Consider the following 21,862-nt stretch of genomic DNA (forward strand, 5'->3'; position numbering starts at 1 on the left):
AAGTCGGAAAAAGTCAAAAAGTCTGAAATAGTCGAAAAGTCAGAAAAAGTCGAAAAAAACGTCGAAAATAGTCAAGGAGTTGGAAAATATCGAAAATAGCTGGAAAAAGTAAAAAAAAAATTGAAAATAGTCAAAAAGTCGAAAAAAAATCGAAAGGCCAACTTTTAACTTATTTAAGAATTTAGCCAAAAAGTCAGAAAAAGTTGAAAATAGAGTCGGAAAATATCGAAAATAGTCGGAAAAAGTAAAAAAAAGTGAAAATAGTTAAAAAGTCGAAAAAAGTCGGAAAGTCGAAAAGTCAACTTTTAACTTATTTAAGAATTTGATTTGTAAATGTTTTATACAAAATATATTTTATTAAAGTACACAACAATATCAAAAATTATCATTTTTGAGATTTGTGATGAAAATATGTATTGAGAATTATAATTTACAATTCTTAGTCATTTTCGAAATTGTTTACTGTATAAAAGAGCTTAATTTGGCAACATTGTGTTAGCAAGCAGTTAGAGGTGATAAATTGGCGATTGTAGTTAGCGACGACATATTTCGTTATTCGTTATAATTTTACTTTGTTTGGGTTTTGAAGAAACAAATTTATTTTTTAAGTAAAAGCCTCATACATTAAGGATTTAAAAAATCCATTAAAAAATCCTAAACGTATGCTGTTATTAGTAAAAAATAAGAATTTAAACAATATTATCGACTTTTATGGAAAGCTTATCATACGCATTTTCAATTTTCTAGTGGTAAAACAACAGACTTTTAATCAAAACACTGCATTATCATGCTATTAACACTGCTTTATCTCATATATGGTTTAAGATTATAAAAACAATTGTAGGGGTAAAACAAACTAGTAAAGACACAAACCAATTTCTGATGCAAGTTGAAAAATTTGTTAAAATACATAGAAATATCTTCTATAACTTCCTCAATTTCTATATATATCTGATTCGATTGCTCTAAATAAGAGAATAACTAAAATCTCTGATTATTTAATATTTCTATCAAAAAGTTATAGATGTGAACAATAAACAAACCACCATTCATTGCTTGTTATTCACAGCACCGTCACTTAAAAAAGATTAGCTAAATTTGTCAATTTCTTAAAAGCAAGGTTTAAAACCAGCAGCGCGAAGTAAAAATATATTTATTATAATTCCTTAAAATATGTGACACTTTTTCGAGATATTAAAATTTTTATTTACTTATTTAATCTCTGCTAATATTGTTGTGCGCCTGGTATTCAGTCGGCATTTTAGAAAATTTTTGCCTTTGTGCAAGATATTTTTGTGTGACGTCACACGTTTGGCGATTCATTCGTACATAATAAAAAGCGTGTTAGATTGTGAGTTTGTTTAAAACTGAACTAATTAATAATTAAATTCTATTAAATTATAGACTAGATAATGACTTCATAAGACTATAGGCAAGATAAGAATAGACTTAACTATAAACTAGGCTATTAACTAGACTTTTTACCAAACTATAGACTATGTCCTAACCCAGACTTTATACTAGACTAAAAACCAAACTATGGTTTAAAATAGAATATAGACAAGACTATACTTTACATCATAGACTATGCTATAAGTCTGGTCATTGATTTGACTTTCAACACAACTAGAATGTAGACTGGACTATAGACAGACCTACAGACTAGACTATAGACTACAGTATAGATTATTAACTAGACTATACTATAGAAAACAGTATATTGTACACTATTCTATAAACTAGACTATGGAACAAACTGTTGACCGAACTGGGATTATGGACGAAACTATAAAATATGAATCAGACTAAAGACTAGGCTTGGCTATTGACTAGACTAGAAAATCATATTTTAGAATAGACTAGACTATAGGTTAACCAATAAACTAGACTATATGCTAGTTGCAAGACTAGACTATAGACCAGACTGTAGACTATCAACTAGACCATAGCTTATCCCAGACTATAAATTAGACCACGGACTAGAAGAAAATATAGACAAGACTATATTATAGAACATAGCCTATGAACTAGACTATAAATCAGGCCACTGACTAGACTTTTAACCTACATATTGACTATTAGTCTAGAGTATAGACTAGATTACAGATTAGACTATATTATAACTCCAGACTGGACTATACAATAGTCTCCTGAGAAGACTGTATACTAGACTTTAAATTAGACTGTCGACTACATTCTAGACCTGACTGTGGACCAAATTGTAGTAGGGATTGTGAACGAAACTAAAAAATGTGTATTAGACTAAAGACTAGAATATACAATAATACTATAGAATAGATTATTGGTTAGACAATGACTAGACTATAGACCAGACTATACTATCAACAAGACTATCAACTAGACCATAGTCTAACCCAGACTATAAATTGGACTATAGACTAGACTATTTACTTGATCACAGACTAGAACTAGACTATAATGTGGCCTAAACTTTTAACTAGACTAGACTTTAGATTGTAATATATACTGAACTAAAGACTAGACTACAGACTAGACTGTACACTAGACTATAAACTACATCTTACACCAGAATATGGACTAAACTGTAGATGAGATTATGGACGAAACTATAGAATGTGAATCAGACTTAAGACTTGATTATTGACTAAACTTTAGACTAGGCTATAGAATAGACTATAGACTAGATAATACAATAGACTATAGACTAGATAATAGAATAGACTATAGACTAGACTATAGGCTAAACTAAAGACTAGACTTTGGCTAGAAAAGACCAGACTGTAGACTAGGTTATACACTGAATTATGGAATAAACTATAGACTAAAATATAAAACAGATAACAGAATAACTATAAAATATCTATAATGTCTGAAAGAATGACTTTAAAAATTCTGTATATACCAATCCCTGAAAAGGAATTTATTTTAAATGAATACCAAATTAAATAAATAAAAACATTTCAAAGATTTTAGTTCAGTACAAAATTTGTGGTTTTTATAATTTATTTCTTTTAATATTTTTTTTTTATAATTTAAAAACATTTTTTTCTTTACTTTATTACAATACAAAAAAAGACACATTTTGTTGTACGTTATATTAAAATATTTTGACTATATAAAAAAAATTATTACTATAAACTGGAAGACTTTGTATTATTTTAATCAAAAAAATTTGCTAATTAAAAGATTAGTTTTGTATCACAATTAAAACTATTGACGAACACAATTAGTTGGTTAAAATTTGATATGATTTAAGTTTTTGGCAATTTTTACATTTAATACAATAAATATAATTTACAAAACAAATATTATTATAGTTTTTTTTTACTTTTTACAATTTGGAAAATGCTGGAGAAACTATTTTTTTTTTAATAATTTTACTATACAACAATTTTTCTTTATCCAGTTATATACACAAAATTTAATTTACAAGACAAAAGAAAAAAACGTACGAAAAAATTGTTTTAATATAAAAAATAATAATAATTTAGAATTGCAGTTTTAAAATTTAAGAATAAGAATGCAAAATATACAAAATTTTTTTTCAATAAAAGTGGATTTTTAAATAAACTAAATGACGATAAACTATTAAAGCTCTAAGAAGAGTGATGAGGATTGTGATGGTGTATTATTGGAAATGATTGAGCACTAATTGTATAATAATAAAAACTAATTTGCTACCACGCCCATTTGGGTGAAACTTTGCCAAAATTCCATTCATCTGGGTGGCCAGCATGTTCTATATCTGCCATATTACTTTGAGCTGAAGACCATTTAAACGGTCCTATGCCCGACTGACGCATAGCAAAGGCTTTCATATCATTTCTTACAGGTCTTCGTTCTGTAATCATTTCTAATTCAGCCAATTCGGCAGCATCGTCTATGGTGACACTAAGACGATCATCCAATATGGAGGAATTAATAGTGCCCTCAGATTGTGATGTTTCCTCGGGTATTGATCTTACTTGCATATGCTGCAGACGCATAAAGACGGGACCAGCGAAGGCATGATAATCGCTGACACCCAAGCGTGCATTATAGGCAAATAGTTTGATATCAATGTTACCATAAGCCACCGAAGAATCCTCACCCAAAAGATCTCCTCGAAAACCATGAGTTCTTAAAAATTTGTCTACAGCCTCTAAGTTTGTCAGCTCCTCATTATCCGTAGGTGTAAGATTTACAGGATAGGAACCACTTTCTACTTGACTAGCTTCTAAAATCTCCTCAAAATAGGGAGTACCATTAGCTAACCAGGCGGTGTTATTGTCACTTAAGAATTGTTCGGTAACATCTTTCATATGCAAACGTCCCGGTAATTGTTCGGCAATCCATACTAGACCCTTAAAACGATTTAAACGTTCAGTAATGGCTGCCTCATCATTGGGATTTAAGTTTACTGGTTTATCATCTAATTTTTCGTCCTCTTCCAACGCTCTATATAAATTATCTAAAGGTCCTAGTTTATTTAAATCCACAGTAATCCATTGTTTCGAACCGGTGAAAGGATGTCGTGACATGGCCTTAGACCAGGTTTTACGATTTTGTGCTATACGATTGGCGGCCATAACTCGTGCCGCCAAGGGCATGGCTTCATTAACATTCACCGTTTTCCACAAAGCTAAATTGTTATTTTTAATGCCCACACCAGCCACTATGGATTGAACTTGTCTACCCTTTACCACATAGAAATCATCTGTGGAGGCCAAAATACCCGGATAACCGGTAAAGGTAATATCCACTCCCGGCACTGTATTAGTTCTTTGGTTGGGACCGAAATGATAATGGAATTTATAGCGTTTTTGTATTCTCAACATAGAGGCATAACTGCCTGCTGTGCTATGACCAAATAACAACTGCCAGGTGGGTGAATCATCGGCCTGAAAGATTTTCGTCAGCATAGTGGCACTGGGTAAGTTAAAGTTTTTATCTGCCATTTCCGCCCCAGTTGCATCACCCTCTTCAGTACGATTTAGCCCTGTTACAACGTAATTCTCATAGTAGATTCTTAAATCTTGTATATCGGCTGCCGAATTCATTAGTAGAAAGTCAGGAAATGGTATTTCTTCTTCCAGATCAGAACGTGCTCTCTTCGCTCCTTGTCTATAGCCAGTTTCCAGACCTTCCAATTGATTGAAATACAAACTAATTTGATGCCAATAATGATCGTTTTCTTGTCTTAAGACGGCATTCTCCTTAATTTTCACATAATTCTCCGTTAAGAGATCTCGCAGCCAGGTGCAAAAATTTTGGGCTTCTTCGTCACGTTCACAGGATGATTGGATGGTGCTGTAAAGATAAGAAGTTAGTTAGATTAAGGAGATTCATTTGAATTAGTTATGAATTCAAGGAACTTACTTTAACCATTGATGATAAACCTGTTTCCAGGTTAGGGATCCTTCTATAATACCGGCACCATAGGCCTGTACCCAATCAGGAAATGTGCGTTGTGTTTCTATTTCGATTTGGGCCCAACTAGAAAAATTTAAATAAAATTTTTTATTAGAATCCGGATAAAACAAACATTTATTTATCTCATTATCTATCTATCTATCTATCTATCTATCTATCTATCTATCTATCTATCTATCTATCTATCTATCTATCTATCTATCTATCTATCTATCTATCTATCTATCTATCTATCTATCTATCTATCTATCTATCTATCTATCTATCTATCTATCTATATATCTATCCATCTATTTATTTATCTATCTATCTATCTATCTATCTATCTATCTATCTATCTATCTATCTATCTATCTATCTATCTATCTATCTATCTATCTATCTATCTATCCATCTATCCATCTATCTATCCATCTATCTATCTATCCATCTATCCATCTATCTATCTATCTATCTATCTATCTATCTATCTATCTATCTATCCATCTATCCATCTATCCATCTATCCATCTATCTTACATTACTACACTTTCAACTTACCCATTCTCATATATCGAATCCTTATAACATATTCTAGCAGCACCTTTTGGAATGTTAAGAAGATCATTTTGTTGCTTCCAATACTCGATTTGGAAGCCAACTTTTTTTGTCCAAAATGCCGTAGCACAATAGGTACCATCATATTCTGGACGTTCGATGTAACTAATGAAGAAGGCACCAATCACTAGCAAACCAGCACCGATTAGAATGTACGTCCCAATGCGGGTCTTTTGCCATGATGCGCCAACAACTTTTAAAACTGTACCCGCCGTTTTGAAGCCGAAAATATAAACAAAAGAAACTCAAAAATTGCTCTTACGAGGAAACACTTACTCTTTTTCTCTTTCTCTAATTGAAGAGTTGTGTTTCAAATGTTTTTAATAATTCGAGTATTTTACTCTATTTGAGCTGTTCGAAAGGAGATTCCGATCTTTTTGTACTTGTTTTTTTTGTTGTTAACGTTATTTCGAATAGTAGTTCAAATCAGCTCTGGCAGCATATGAGTGTCCCTGAGCAGACAGGATTTTAGCGTTTGTATTGTCCTCAACTATAACGTACAGACCCGAGCAGCAGTAGTAGTGGGTGTCTACTTTCTCTTTTAAAACGACCTTGTTGGTCATCGGAGAAAGTCTTTATAAGGGAATTTTGAATTGATGTTTTACTTTTTCAACTTCCCTTTTTAGTTCTCTTTTTCTTTTAGTGGTGTATTTATTAAGGGGGTGGGGGAGAGTTTTGTGTAGTTTTGCAATAAATTAATAAGTACTTTGTTTCTGGAGGGTTTAGTTGTAGAAAAGCTTTTAGAGTAGTAAAAATTCCTGTATTTAGTTGCTTATAGGGTTATGTAGGAAAATTACTTAAATGGTGTTTTTCTTTTGGTGTTTTCAAGGCCAAAAATATTGTGTTTAAGTGTAGAAAAAAGTTTGTCTTTTGTCAGGAACGGATTTATTGTATAAAATTCCCTGTAAAGAGAAAAAAAGAGAATAAAGTAAATTAGTAAAAATTTGATTTTTACAAAAGCTACACTGTAAAATAGTTCTCTAACTAATGTAAAGAATGTAATAGGTGCACTGAGAAAAAAACTTATGTATTTTTAAATTTTTAGCTGGTAAGAAAACAACCTTCTTTTAGGGCCCTTTGTCTAATATTAACTCAAAATCATAATATATGAAGTACTTTTTATGATTATTTCCTGATTTACTTTAACCATTTGATTTATAATTTTATTTACCTTTCAAAACGATAAAAGCCTATATAATTTATAAGCCCTACCCTAGTACTAGAATTATCTTACAATTTTTAAGAAATTTGATTGTTTTTATCATCAAACTGTCAAAAATGAAACTGCAAATAGTAAACTGAAAAATAATCTTATAGTCTACAGGGGAAAAATAATAATAAAAAAATATTGTTGATTTGAGAAATATAATAAATTAAAACTAAACAAAAATTCCACATATCAACAAGGCAGGTCAGACAAATGCAGGCATAATGAATTCTTATCATACACAAGAGGAAAGAACCAGAGAAAGATAATGAAAATGTGCGATTTTTTTTTTTTTTTTTTTTTTTCAAAGAAAATTCTGAAGAATTCGAAAAATTTTTATAAAGAATAATAGAATTTCTGTGATATATTAAAAATATTTAGGTTTATATTATGAATCATTGACAGATTTCGGTTAATAGCTTTTTTATTGTTGCTCTAGAACATTAGAAAAGTTTGGGGTTTAATAAAAGAGCTATATATGAAAATTTTTTGATTATATTTCTATTATTTAAAAGTTAATGTTGTGTTCTATTATATTATCTAAAAAAGTTTTAAAATTTTTATTTTAAACTTATTTTTATTAGTGTTTTATAAAAAACAGTTTTTGTAAAAATTTTTTTCTTTTCAAAAAGTTTTGATTTTTAAACTAAAAAATTTTGTGTGTTTTTAAATAATAAAAAAATATTGTTTTTAACATTTCCTGTACCCCCCCCTCAAAAAATTTGCCAATTATTAGTAAAAAAAAATATTACCTAAATATTTAGAAAACTTCTTAAAAAACAAAATTTCTTAGAAAAAAACACTTAATGAAATATTTCAATTGTTTATTTATAATAATCTATTTATTCTTATTTTTCATATTTTTTTAATATTTTTCTTATTTCATTATGGAAAAATACTCTTAAGCACAAAAGTAATTGATTAAATAATAAATAATATTATTTATTAGAAAAAAAAAGCATGTGTTAAAATATTTTTGCCATTTTCAGCAAAAAGTTTTTTTTTTTTCAAAAAAAAAAAAAAAAATCTTCTAAATTTTTTTTATTATTTAAAACATTTGCGTTTTGCCAGTCATTAAAATACACTTATTATAAAATACATTCACTTTTTTATAATAAATTTTCGTTATTTTGTATAAAATTTGATTTACAAAGAACATTTAATTGTTTTTTTTCTACAATTTTTGCAAAATGTTTTTTTTTTTGTTTGGAAAAATAAAACATTCATCATTAATTTATTGTTATTTGAAGAAATAGTGATATTATTTGTATGCGAAAAGTTTGTGTTGAAATTAACCCTTTAAGGGCTAAGAAAGCGGGTGTTAAATTCTTTAGGCCTCTTAGAGTAAGAAACGGTGGGTAGAACCACAATGATCATGCTTTGAAACGTGGTTTTACCCACCGTTTCACCCTTACAAGAGCAGGACTAGAAACTTCCTCAAAATAAAGTGGTCATTATGATGGTGCACAACTCTGGTGCAATTTCTTTGGCATTATCAGGTATTAGTCCAAATTACTACATTTATATAGAAAATCTATGCACTTAAGTGAAAAAATTCAAATCAATTTTACAAAGAGATGTCTCTAAGCAAGTTAATCAATATAAGAAAATAATATGGGCGTGGCCATTATATTACCGCCTACATAAATAATGTTATGTCACTTACTTATGTGCATTAGATTTAGGACCATCACACCTATTACGCCAAGAGAAGTGACGTTTTGGTTCCCTTGAAATGTTCATTAGTATGGTTCTATAGACTTTCAACTTTTTGCTATCGATTTTTCGATTTATCTACTTTTTGACTTTTTGCAATTTATAAAAAGTTGATTTTTCGACTTTTTTCGTTTGATGAAAAATCGATTCATTATCTATACACTTAATTTAAATTGTCGATACAGTTGATGAAAAAAAATCGATAAGTAGAACTTGTAAATAAAATTCGAAGATTCGAAAAAAGTCAAAAAAAGGTTGGAAAAAGTCGAAAAATGTCGTAAAAAGTCGAAAAGTTGATGAAAGTCGGAATAAGTCAAAAAGTTGGAAAAGGTCAAAAATAGTCGAAAAAACTCTGAAAAGGTCGAATATATTTACGAAAAATTTGAGTACAAAAATTTTAAGAAAAAAGTCAAAAACACTAAAATAGACTTATAACCGTTACGTCCCTGCTTTAAATTAAATGAAAAAAGTCGAAAAATCAACTTTTCATAATATGCAAAAAGGCGACTTTTCGTTTCAACTGTAGAACCTAATTCATTACCCTCGGGAAAATTACTGTCGTTAACTTGCTGTAAACAATTCATTCACAATAGTTCATTTTGTATGCAACAGCTGTTTATTGTTTACAAAATTCCATCTAGTCGTAATTCAGGTATGAGTTGGGGAACAACTCTCGCGTCATCGCTATTATTGTGTTTATTGCCTGGCTTTCGAAAGTTTTGCATCTCCCTCACACTGATGTAGTGTATTACTTCTTATAACTGTTCAAAGTTATATGATGTCTACATTAACCTCGTGCTTTCGTATAACCTCAAGTGAGGTTATGTTTTATTGGTGGAGACCATAGAATATTCAAACGTTTATTCTCTGGTAGAGACCATTAAAATTTTGCTGGTGGTTAAAAAAGTTAGTACACGTTATAAGTGAAAAGGGAACTTAATTTACGTGAAATGTGGATTGATTACTGTTCCCTCGTGAACTTGCTGTGAACAATTCATTCACAATAATTAATTTTGTATGCAACAGCTGTTTATTGTTTACAAAATTCCTGCAAAAAAATTCACAACAGGGGAATTTTTTTCACATTAAAAAAGTAAGTGTTCGTTCACTTACTTTTTTAAGGGAAAAGGGACTATATGTCGTTTGAAATGTTAATTGGCGATCTTTTAAATTTAAATATATTTAATGAACAAAAATTCGAAATGTCTCTTTTAGTCGCAAAATTTAGCTTTCGAACCTCACTATAAAGCATATGCACTTTATATAGTCCGACGATCACATCGATCTTATTATAAAAGATACATTTCATTAAGAATTAAGTGGATATTAATTAGTTAGCTTGAAAAGTTGTATATACATCAAATCCAAAGAAATGCATTTAGGCCTGTATCGGTCCTATTATGCGCTCCTTAACCGATGCTTTAGATGGGAATCGAATCCACCACATCTACTTTATAAAAATAGAACACAAAACAGAATCACTGATTAGAAAACTCCTTATCTAGTTATTTTGCTGTAAATCAAAGTTCCTTTAAACAACATATTTTCTCACAGTCCCTATTTGTCTCTCCAGCCCTTTAAAGGGTTAATCAATTGTTTAACCTGTAGACGATTTGATTGTTTTTTTTTAACATTTTTAATTTATTTTCTTTATCTATTTTCCATACAAACATTAAAAAAAGCAATACAAAATAATTTAAATTTTCTTTTTCAATCTCTTGTTTATAATTAAATTTAATTTTATTTGTTATTCGCGTTGTTTTTATATATATTTCTTATAAATGTACAATTTCAAAAAATTTGTTTCCGTTTAACATGCGGTAGGTTTTGACCATTGACTGGCCAGTCGTTTGAATATAAAAACAGATGTTATTATTTCGGAAATCAAAGGAGTTTACAACAGATTTTTTATAAGTTTATTATTACCATGTATTTCGTGCAGTTTTGAATGACAAAAGGCGCCTTAAATGGTTCATGAAATAAGGTAATAAATGCAGTTCTTAAATGGTTCAAAGTAAAAATGGTGTTAAATAAATAATTAAAAAAGATAAATTTTCACAATATTTGTACAGATGCTGAGAAAATAATCTGAAAAATATTTTCATTTTTTCTAGAAGTTCAAAAATTTGACCTAATTTTTAGAGTGCGTTAATTTTTGTTAATTTAAAGTTATTAATTTATTCTTCCAAATAATATCAATAATTAAATTATTAAATCAAAAATGTTTTCTTAAACCCCCCAGAGTTTGTTTTGACCATTTAAAATCTAACACACTTATAGAAAGTAAAAGAAAACAGATGAAGAGAAAAAAATTTTTAGGAATTCCCATATATTTTCACAGTGGGCTATTAACTACCCAGGAACCTTTTTTTTACAAACTGGTAAACAATAACGTATTTTTTGTTAAAACAAATTTCTATTTATTTTCAAAACTTGAACATGAAAATCTTATAAAAACAAACACCATTACTTTTTTATACAAAAAGAAAAAAAAAACATTTCTATTATTTCTTCAAATTGTTTATAAAATAAAAGAATTTTGCAAAAAAATTACAATAATTTTAACAATATAAACAAAATCAATATTTGAAAAAAGTGCCATAATTCATTTTCATAAAACAATAGATTAATATGGCAATTAATTTCAAATAAAAATTTGAAATAATTGCGTTTTAAATGAAAATTTTTTATACACATCATGCTATTTTTACAATTAATTCTATTGTTTTTCATATTAGAACTCATTCCTCTCTGCACTCCTTTACAACAAATTAAAATTTCAATTTTTAAATTTGAAAATAGACAAAAATTGTAATGTAAACACTAAAAATACTTGTGATCAATTCTGATGTTTATGAACATTTTGATGAGTTTAGAATTTTATTTATTATTTTAATAGAAATAAAAATCGTTTTATAATTTCAAGTTTAAGGTGATTACTTCTATTATGAAACACATGTTTCATCGGTCATAAAGAATCTTCAAACAATATTTATTATTTAACCGACAATTGAAGGTATATTTGTGTGTTTCAACTATTTGACGTAATGATATTTAACAAATGTGTATGTTTAATCTTATAGATTCAGATTTATTTACAACGAAATGCAAAAATTATATTTTATAAAAAAATAAAGACAATATAGTTTTTTCCTGGTAATTTCTCACATACTGAAATAGAACTGAATTGAAACAGAATTAGAACAAAACTAAAACAGAACTAGAATAGCAACAGAGCTAGACCAAACCTAGAACAGAACTAGAACAAAACTGGAACATAACAGCACAGAACTAGAGCAGAACAGCGCAGAACTAGAACAGAACAGAACTAGAACAGAACTTGAAAAGAACTTGAAAAGAACTTGAAAAGAACTAGAACAGAACTAGAACAGAACTAGAACAGAACTAGAACAGAACTAGAACAGAACTAGAACAGAACTTGAAAAGAACTTGAAAAGAACTAGAACAGAACTAGAACAGAACTAGAACACAACTAGAACACAACTAGAACAGAAATTGAACAGAACTACAACAGAACTACAACAGAACTACAACAGAACTAGAACAGAACTACAACAGCACTAGAATAGAACTAGAACAGAACTAGAACTGAACTAGAACAGAACTAGAACTGAATTAGAACTGAACTAGAACTGAACTAGAACTGAACTAGAACTGAACTAGAACTGAACTAGAACTGAACTAGAACTGAACTAGAACTGAACTAGAACTGAACTAGAACTGAACTAGAACTGAACTAGAACTGAACTAGAACTGAACTAGAACTGAACTAGAACTGAACTAGAACTGAACTAGAACTGAACTAGAACTGAACTAGAACTGAACTAGAACTGAACTAGAACTGAACTGGAACTGAACTAGAATTAAACTAGAACTGAACTAAAACTGAACTAGAACTGTAATAGAACTGAACTAGAACTGAACTAAAACTGATCTAGAGCTGATCTGACTAAATTGATCTGGTAGTGATTTAGAACTGAACTTGATCTGATGTTTCAGCAAAAATTTTGTTAAAAATTTGATTTTGTGAATTTAAGTTAGTATTTTTTATCTTTTTATCTTAAACACAACAATTAACCATTCCTACCTTTTAGTCCCGGGTTCAGGAGTTAAATTAAATTTCACAAGTCACCCCATTGAAATACTGAAAATAAAATAAATAACAAAATTAATTAAACTATTATATAAGTAAAATAATTATTTATATAAATATAATTACATAATAAAAATTAAAAAAAAAATGAATACATAAATATTCATTACTTTTGTTTAGTCTACTATAAAATTAAAAAAAATTGCACAATAAATCACGCAAAATATATTTTCATACAATTCAAATAAAACATTTCCTCAAATTTCAATTCATACAAAAAAAACTATAAAGTTCCCAAAACACTTAAACTAATTTAAAGTTAATAAAAATCTTTAATGTGGAAAAAACTGTAAGCAATTCCCATGTCAATAAAAAAAAAAACATAAAAACGGATATAGTTTCTGAACATTAATAAACAAATTATAAATGTTTATTTAGCAAATTTAATCATACAGCAGAATGATTGAAATGCAAAAAATTAACACGACTTTATACGACGTCTCTTGGTATTTCGATCTCCAATCGACATAGACTAACTACGTTGTAATTTAGATGCAGAACAAAGCGCACGCGCACAGTATAGATTTCAGGAAAAAAAATATAAACAAAAAAGCAAATATAAAATAATATTAAAGACAGACCTGAAATGGTTTGATTTTAAAAAAAGATTTTAAACAAAGAGGGAAAAATAATACCACACAATATAAAATTATCGTGGGAGGTCTATAGAGGATTTAAATTTTAAAAAATCATTATTTTAATTTATTAATTTTAAGAATCAATTTGCAGTGACATTTATTTAATTAATGTCGGGATATGGCATATTTAACCAATCCCGGCTCCCCAAAAATTATCCGAACGAGAATTTACGTTATAAATACTTGTTTTTTTAACCAAGTCCCACTACGGGGGATCATGATTACTCCTACACCAGTCTTCACAAACTGTAACATTTATTTGCTTAATTTCACAAACCAAATGAGAATTATAAAGTAAAAAGGACATCAGGAAAAATATTTAAGGATGGACAAAATAGCGAAAGAATAAAAAAAAACAACGAAGGTTTCGGAAAATCTATGTTAAAAAAATGCACCCCTTTTTGAGGAAAAAATAGCATTTTTTTCTTATTTCATTTTCCTCTTTATTTTCCTTTTGTCAAGGAAAAAAATTTAAATTTTTTTTATTACTGTTTTCTTCATTTTCCCTTTTGTTAAGGAAAAAAATTCGAAATTTTTTTCATTCTTATTTTTTACATCTTCCCTTTTATGAAAGAAAAAATTGTATTTTTTTTATTTATTTTTTCCACTTTTTTTACATTTTAACGGGGTAAATGATACGTGCTGCTGAAAAAAAACTATTTGTGTCCATTAAAAATGATACAGAATAACGTGGTCAAAAGGAAATGGGCGAAAATTCTGCTAATTTAATGTGATAAATTTTCTTTTTATTACATTTGCCCTCATGTTAAACAGAAGCTTTAACAAACAATTCACGAGTAAAAAAAATTCATTCATAAAACATTTCACATACATATACAAATTTCAAACCGATATGACTCCATCCTCACTTTATAGTTTAATCGTAAAATTGTTTCCTGTATTTTATTATTGTTATTGTATTATTGTTATTGATACCATAGAAACAGTTGCCAAAAGTCCTTGTAACATCAAGTTTAATCAAACGAAATACATTTCACATTGTCGACATGTTGCTTTAACTCCACCTCCTACTCTGACTTTCACCACTCAAAGTGAAAACAACATATCACGCACTAGAACAAAGGTACAAGAGAAATTGAAGTTGAAGAGAAATGGACCTAGAACTGAAACACATCTGAACAAAAAACAGAACTGAACTAGAACTGAACTAGAACTGAACTAGAACTGAACTAGAACTAAACTAGAACTGAACTAGAACTGAACTAGATCTAGAACTGAACTAGAACTGAACTAGAACTGAACTAGAACTGAACTAGAACTGAACTAGAACTGAACTAGAACTGAACTAGAACTGAACTAGAACTGAACTAAAACTGAACTAGAACTGAACTAAAACTAAACTAAAACTGTACTAAAAATGAACTAGAACTAAATTAGATTCAAATAAGATTATAATGTTTATAGCAGAAATTTGAGATAAAAATTTTTGGTCCTAAAGTCTATTGCGAATATTCAGTAAATGATTTATTGACACGTAAAGATCATCAGTCGTACGAAACAAATGTAGGGTATTTAATATTAATTTTGATACGTTTTTTATGAGTGAACTATTAATAGATTAAAAACTAAACTCATTCATAATTTTGTGTACAAAATCTTACGTTTATATTAATTTTAAACATACAGTTTCCTTAAATAATCTAAAAAACTGGGTCATTTTTTCAAATTCAACTGACAGATGTTTGACCTTTTCTTTCTCACCAAAGGCCGAACAACATGGCCTTGTGTTAGTAGTAAAAAAAAGAAAAACTTTTAATAAACAAAATTCATATTTTGAATATTAAACAATAAAAAGAAAAACCAAAAGACGTTAATTATAGACAAAAGAGATATAAATTCAATGATTGATTGCTAAATAATTTTTAATAAAAATATAGTATTCAAAATCATTATAAAAGTATTTCGAATAAAGGAATTTGGTTTTACAAAAAAATAATTATAATTAAATGAAACAAAGGAAAAAAAGCATGTGACCAAAAATTAATTTAAATGCTCACATGTATATACGAATATATATATATATTTAAAAACCACTGGGAAATTTGTTTCTTAATTAATAAATAAACAATAATTTACAACAATAAAATCAATAATTTTATAACAAGTAATCTTTTAAGATGAGAGTGTTCTAACAGTTAAATAAATAAATAATTTTCTTTAATTTCTAACATATGGAAAATTTTTGGGTAATTTTAGAAAATTTAATATTCAATTTTGATTTGTTTATTTGGTTAATCTTAATCTTAAATGTTTAGTTGTTTTGATTATGTAAATATAATGGACACGCTAGCTGTAATATTGACAGTTAATGATTGAAATGTTTAATATTATGTATGTACATTTTGAGATAGTTAAAAAAATTCGATTCGTAAGTTGTAAAGTAACAGTATAAATATGTATATACGTGAACTGAACTAGAAATGAACTAGAAATGAACTAGAACTGAACTAGAAATGAACTAGAATTGAACTAGAACTGAACTAGAACTGAACTATAACTGAACTAGAACTGAACTAGAACTGAACTAGAACTGAACTAGAACTGAACTAGAACTGAACTAAAACTGAACTAGAACTGAACTAGAACTGAACTAGAACTGAACTAGAACTGAACTAGAACTGAACTAGAACTGAACTAGAACTGAACTAGAACTGAACTAGAACTGAACTAGAACTGAACTAGAACTGAACTAGAACTGAACTAGAACTGAACTAGAACTGAACTAGAACTGAACTAGAACTGAACTAGAACTGAACTAGAACTGAACTAGAACTGAACTAGAACTGAACTAGACCTGAACTAGAACTGAACTAGAACTGAACTAGAACTGAACTAGAACTGAACTAGAACTGAACTAGAACTGAACTAGAACTGAACTAGAACTGAACTAGAACTGAACTAGAACTGAACTAGAACTGAACTAGAACTGAACTAGAACTGAACTAGAACTGAACTAGAACTGAACTAGAACTGAACTAGAACTGAACTAGGGCTGAACTAGAACTGAACTAGAACTGAACTAGAACTGAACTAGAACTGAACTAGAACTGAAGTAGAACTGAACTAGAACTGAACTAGAACTGAACTAGAACTGAACTAGAACTGAACTAGAACTGAACTAGAACTTAATTAGAACTGAACAAAAATTTTCGTAGAGCTACAAATGTGTATATTCTGGAGTATAGTTATACCTGAGATATATATATGATAATTTACTTTTGATATTAAATGCTGAAGTTCTCGAAAATTTTACTCAAGATTTTTTTTTTTTTTTTTTTTTGAATTTCATTATCTCTAAATATAATTTAATTAAACAAAAGAAATATAAATCATGAGTTTATTTATTGTGTTATATTCAATGTTCACAAATTCCTGAGGAAACATTTAAATTGACTTTAAACAGAATAAAATTTTTGGCAAAGTTTCTGAAAATTTTGTGATTCATTTATAATGAACCTAAGGAACCTGTTGAATATAAACGTTAGAAAAAAAAAACAAAAAAATATACAAAATTATACAAATGATTATAAACTATAATCATATGGTTTGTTCAATTATCTAAAATCAGAGGAAAAATAATCACATGCTAAAAATAGAAACTAAAATATTTTGAAGTACAATTACTTAAGAGGTTATATTTTTATCGGTATAACTAATACTCGAAATATTTACTAAGGATATCGTACACAAATCACTTTTAAGCGAAGGCGGGTCTAAATGCTTTCAACACAATGTTTTTATAGGAGAAATTGAAAGCTAAAAAAGTGACAAATAAAATGTTTTTAAATATCTTTTGTTTTTATTTAATTTAAGAAAGAAACCATATAATCTCAAACATTTATGGTTTATTTTATTTGCATATAATTAAAAACAAAAGTATGTACTTTATATAAATATATATGTATATAAAAATAAATAATAAACTTAATACAAATAATATTTACGTAGGCACTTTTTTAATGGATTTTGGTAAATTTTTAGAAATTTCTTTCATTATTACTGTGTTTTTTTTTAAATTGGATTTACGTCTAAGACTACGGTATTTTTATATATATTTTTTTATATATACTTAAACAATTTGTATATAAAGTTCAACATTAAAATAGCCAAATTTTTTAAAACCATAAAATATTTTTAAAAATAAACAAAAAAAAAATTACTTAACAATTTAATTATACCCATGATTATACCTTATATACACTTTTTATTTTGTATTTTAAGATACAAACAACAATGAAAATGTTTTTTTTTTTTTGTAATTTAACCAAAAGTAGATAATAAAAGTACTACTATTGGGCACTAAGGAACAGAATTGTTTTTAGAACATTAAAATGTCTGCATATAAAATTAGAAACAAAAATATTTATCTTTGCAAATAAATATCGTATGAATGTCTTTATACAAGTTCAAAAAGTTGTAATTATTTGTTTATTTTATTGATGTTATAATAAACCCGATTTACGAGAATGTTTTATCAAAATTAAAATTTTTGAAGAAAAACAGAGTACAAAATACTTTGGATCGAAATAGGTTTTATTTATTATCTATAGTTTAAATATAATTTCATGTCGAAATGTTAGAGGAATTTCTTTTAAACTTTTCTAAAAGATTTTTTTGGGAAATATTAAAATTAACCCTTATATGGAAAAATTGACAATCTTGTTCAAAAACAAAAATCATCAAGAAATGTTCTTCCGACGGCTTGTCGAATTCACAATGGAATCAGAATTGAAAAGTTGCAATATCTGCCCACGATTTCACACAAGTGGCATAAACCCAGCAAAATCTTTATTTATCCAGTAAGTTTATTAGACTATTGTCTTACTCAATGCTCCATTGACAAGTAATTTGATCATGCTCTTTAAAAAACGGGTAATATCGACTGGGATAAAACCACTAACTAATTCCTTATTAGACATACACACTCTAATCAATTGGCTACAAATCCTATTCAAAACAAGTATGAATGTATAGTCGGAAATGGACCGATTTTTGCTGGATTCAGATTTGACGAGATAATGGACCGATTTAAAAAATTTTCAATAGCGTTAGTCCTTGTCAAAAGAAGGGTATGTGACAAACTTCATCAAATTATCATGAAAAAGGAAACACGTAGAGTGAGCACAATATTTACATGGATACACAAACAGTCCTGGCATGTTGCCCTATCTCACGGTGGTACTTTTTCAACCACTATGTGAGTAAAAAGTAAACAACTTTTGTATCTTACACGCAGGTTGCAATTTTTGTTCATGGATATACCGGTCCATGTACAAGCACTTTGCCCGAGTACTTGAGCTATCTAATCTCTGACCATTGCTGTCCCGTTGCTTAACTTTCGAGATGTAAAACATCAATTCCGTTTACAACCACGCAGATGACCTCTGTTGATTTGGCAACAGCACCTAACTGGTAGACCGAAGTACGAAACCAACTGACCATCTAGGACATAGTCCTGCGGGCAACTGGCCACCCGTAGTACCTAATTATGTAGTTCTCTGGTTAGACCTCTTTTCAGTTTATGCAAGGACTAAGCCAGGCAGTAAACTGTGAACACCAATTTATACTAGAGGTATTGGTAGCACCTATCTACCCCAGGATTGCAATATACCAAGGTGAGATCTGTCATCAAGGATAATATGACAGGGACAGACAAACGGACATAGCAAAATCGACTAAGACAGTGATTCTAAATGGACGTTTTAAATACTTTATACTAGACTTAGGACTAGTCTAATGGCTTTTCTCTTTAAATCATTAAATTAATCTTGGGATAATTGATTTATAGCAATCCGTGGGTAAAAAGATGCTACCAATACCTCTAATCTGTTGGGACCATTAACTGGTGTTTGATGATTTGAAAAACGATCTAACAAAAGCACATTATCTGATACTAAGGGTGACCAGTTGCCCACTGGACTATGTCTTGGCTAGTCAGTTGGTTGAGGTTCTTTCGGGATCAGCGTAGTGGCTGTGGTTTAAACCCTCACTCGCGGGAAGAGGATACTTGCTAATGATGTCTACTTTGATTCTATAAAGGGGATGGAGTAATTGATGGATTTGACGGATGGTGTGCTAAATTATGATTTAGTAAGAGGGGACGAATGTGTTGCAAGGTCAGCGATTATTCTACACTGCTGAGTGTGTTGGAATTTACTCTAAAAAATGCTCAACTTATTACAATGGGTGGTTTGTGATCACTCAAATAAAGTTTTGTCAATTTATATGATCCGTGTTTCGGACTACCAATTACGTCCCTCTAGGTGCTGTTGCCAAATCAACAGCGCCGTCTCGGTATTGCGTTTGGGCGACATTACTGTGTAAAGCACTTCAACTTAAATGTAGAATTATTGGACTGAAACATAAGGACTATTAATGTTTTGAAAGTGGTATGAGTCCACATTAAAAAAATATATATCAAAATGGAGTTAGGTACTATTTGTTGGGATCATTTAGGTACATTGATTAGTTTACTGACAGATTTTGGCCTAATAAAGCCGGTTAATTTCGTAGAAGATCATGTATGGAATTTTATGTTAATTATGGAATGAGATGTTTAGATTTGACCCATTAATAGCGAATATTAAACTTCAGGGTGTGATAAATGATCTTAGTTAAATTTTAACACGATCGATGGAGATTTTTATGGAAAATCATGTAAAATAATTTTCGATACGATTTCATAGAAAATCATTAGTGCATGTACAGACGCACTAATATGGCTCCAGAAATAGAATTTATTTCCCGATGATATTTTTTATGTAAAAGTTTAAGTTATCAGTTTGATCAGCTGAAATTTGCTTTAATATCATTTCAAAACACTAACACATTTCTTTATATATTCCAAAGAGAATTATTTTCTTGCATAATAAATAATGTTAATATTTACTAAATAGAATAGGAAATATTTAAAAATTTGTATATAAAAAAAAATATTTTTATTAAAATTATTTAAAAAATTTTATATATTTTTTTCGCACAACTTTTTTTTTTTGAAGAATCGTCATAAAACAGCAGCAAAGTCCAATAATTTTTGACATTATTTTAATGACCCACTTACTGAATGCAGCAAAAAAAAAAATACAAAATAAATTTAAAATAAAAAATTGATACAACAACAAAAAAATCGTATAAAACACAAAACAAAACCTGTAAAATATATAAAAGTTTTTTTTTACACAATTTATCAGTTTTTAAGGTAGACAACAAAGAACATATCTACAAGTTGTCAGTCTGTTTCTATTAGTATATTAGGTTGTAGTTGTGAATATATAATACTGAAACAAATCAATTTTATACATTTTCTATAATAAAATACGGAAACCGATAACGCAATAAATGTAACGCGATATTAAACCCAATAATATTACACGTGTCGCCAACTTAAATACACGTGTAGTCTGATTTTTTTTCGCATTAATTTGTCACTTTTTTTTAAATGAAATTTATTTTAATTATAATTGATATTTAAGCAAAAAAAATTTTGATGAACTTGATAATAAAATTCGTAGAAAAATTTAAATACAACAACAATAAAAATTTACCTCAACTTTAAAAAATTGAAATAAATTCTACACGCACGTTTAGTTGTTTAGAGAGCACGTACTGAACTGAAGTAAATTTTAAAAAAATCTCACAATTTAATAAGAAATAAATACATTTGTTATAAAAAGAAACCACAAATTTATTATGCACAGCTGTTTTTTTTAACAAAACAAAAAAAATTGAGTATAATTGAGCAAGAAATGATTGATTAACGATCGTAAGCTCTCTTGCTCTCTCTCTCTTTCATTAAAAACCGCAAAAAATGTTTAGCTTACATGTAACTCTACATTAAAATAATTTATGATAAAACTATAATTATTAGGTAATTGATCATTTTTTTTAAAACGTGTGTGCAAAAAAAAACACCAAATGACAATTTTTTTTGTTTAAAATATTTCGCATTAAATGAAGGTGAACCACATTTAATTGAAACAGTTTTATTTCATGTTCCTACAACCAACACCTAAACAACCCATCCACCAACCCCCTTTATACACATACATATATAAATGATCTTCTTATGAACTAAACCGAACGATCGATCGATCGATCAGTTTGTTAATTAATTGC

General features: G+C 28.6%; 1 protein-coding gene and 1 long non-coding RNA gene across 3 annotated transcripts in view; both read right to left on the reverse strand.

The window, feature by feature from the left end:
• Positions 1-3,595: 3,595 nt before the first annotated feature.
• Positions 3,596-6,236, reverse strand: LOC111678730 (putative phospholipase B-like lamina ancestor; the record flags this gene model as incomplete). The annotated part of the gene is made up of 3 exons (XM_046952527.1): positions 3,596-5,271; positions 5,341-5,457; positions 5,935-6,236. Coding segments are annotated over 3 exons (2,031 nt in total), but the record flags the coding sequence as incomplete, so codon positions are not given.
• Positions 6,237-6,374: 138 nt separating this feature from the next.
• LOC124419966 overlaps positions 6,375-21,862 on the reverse strand; it is a 36,587-nt gene continuing 21,099 nt past the window's right edge. For both annotated transcript variants that reach the window (XR_006940957.1, XR_006940956.1), the window contains 2 exons: positions 13,023-13,079; positions 6,375-6,893 (listed from right to left, as the gene is read on the reverse strand). This is a non-coding gene — a long non-coding RNA (uncharacterized LOC124419966). The remainder of the gene's footprint in view (positions 6,894-13,022; positions 13,080-21,862) is intronic.

Source organism: Lucilia cuprina, chromosome 5 (genome assembly GCF_022045245.1).
Source record: "Lucilia cuprina isolate Lc7/37 chromosome 5, ASM2204524v1, whole genome shotgun sequence".
NCBI classification, from domain to species: Eukaryota; Metazoa; Arthropoda; class Insecta; order Diptera; family Calliphoridae; genus Lucilia; species Lucilia cuprina.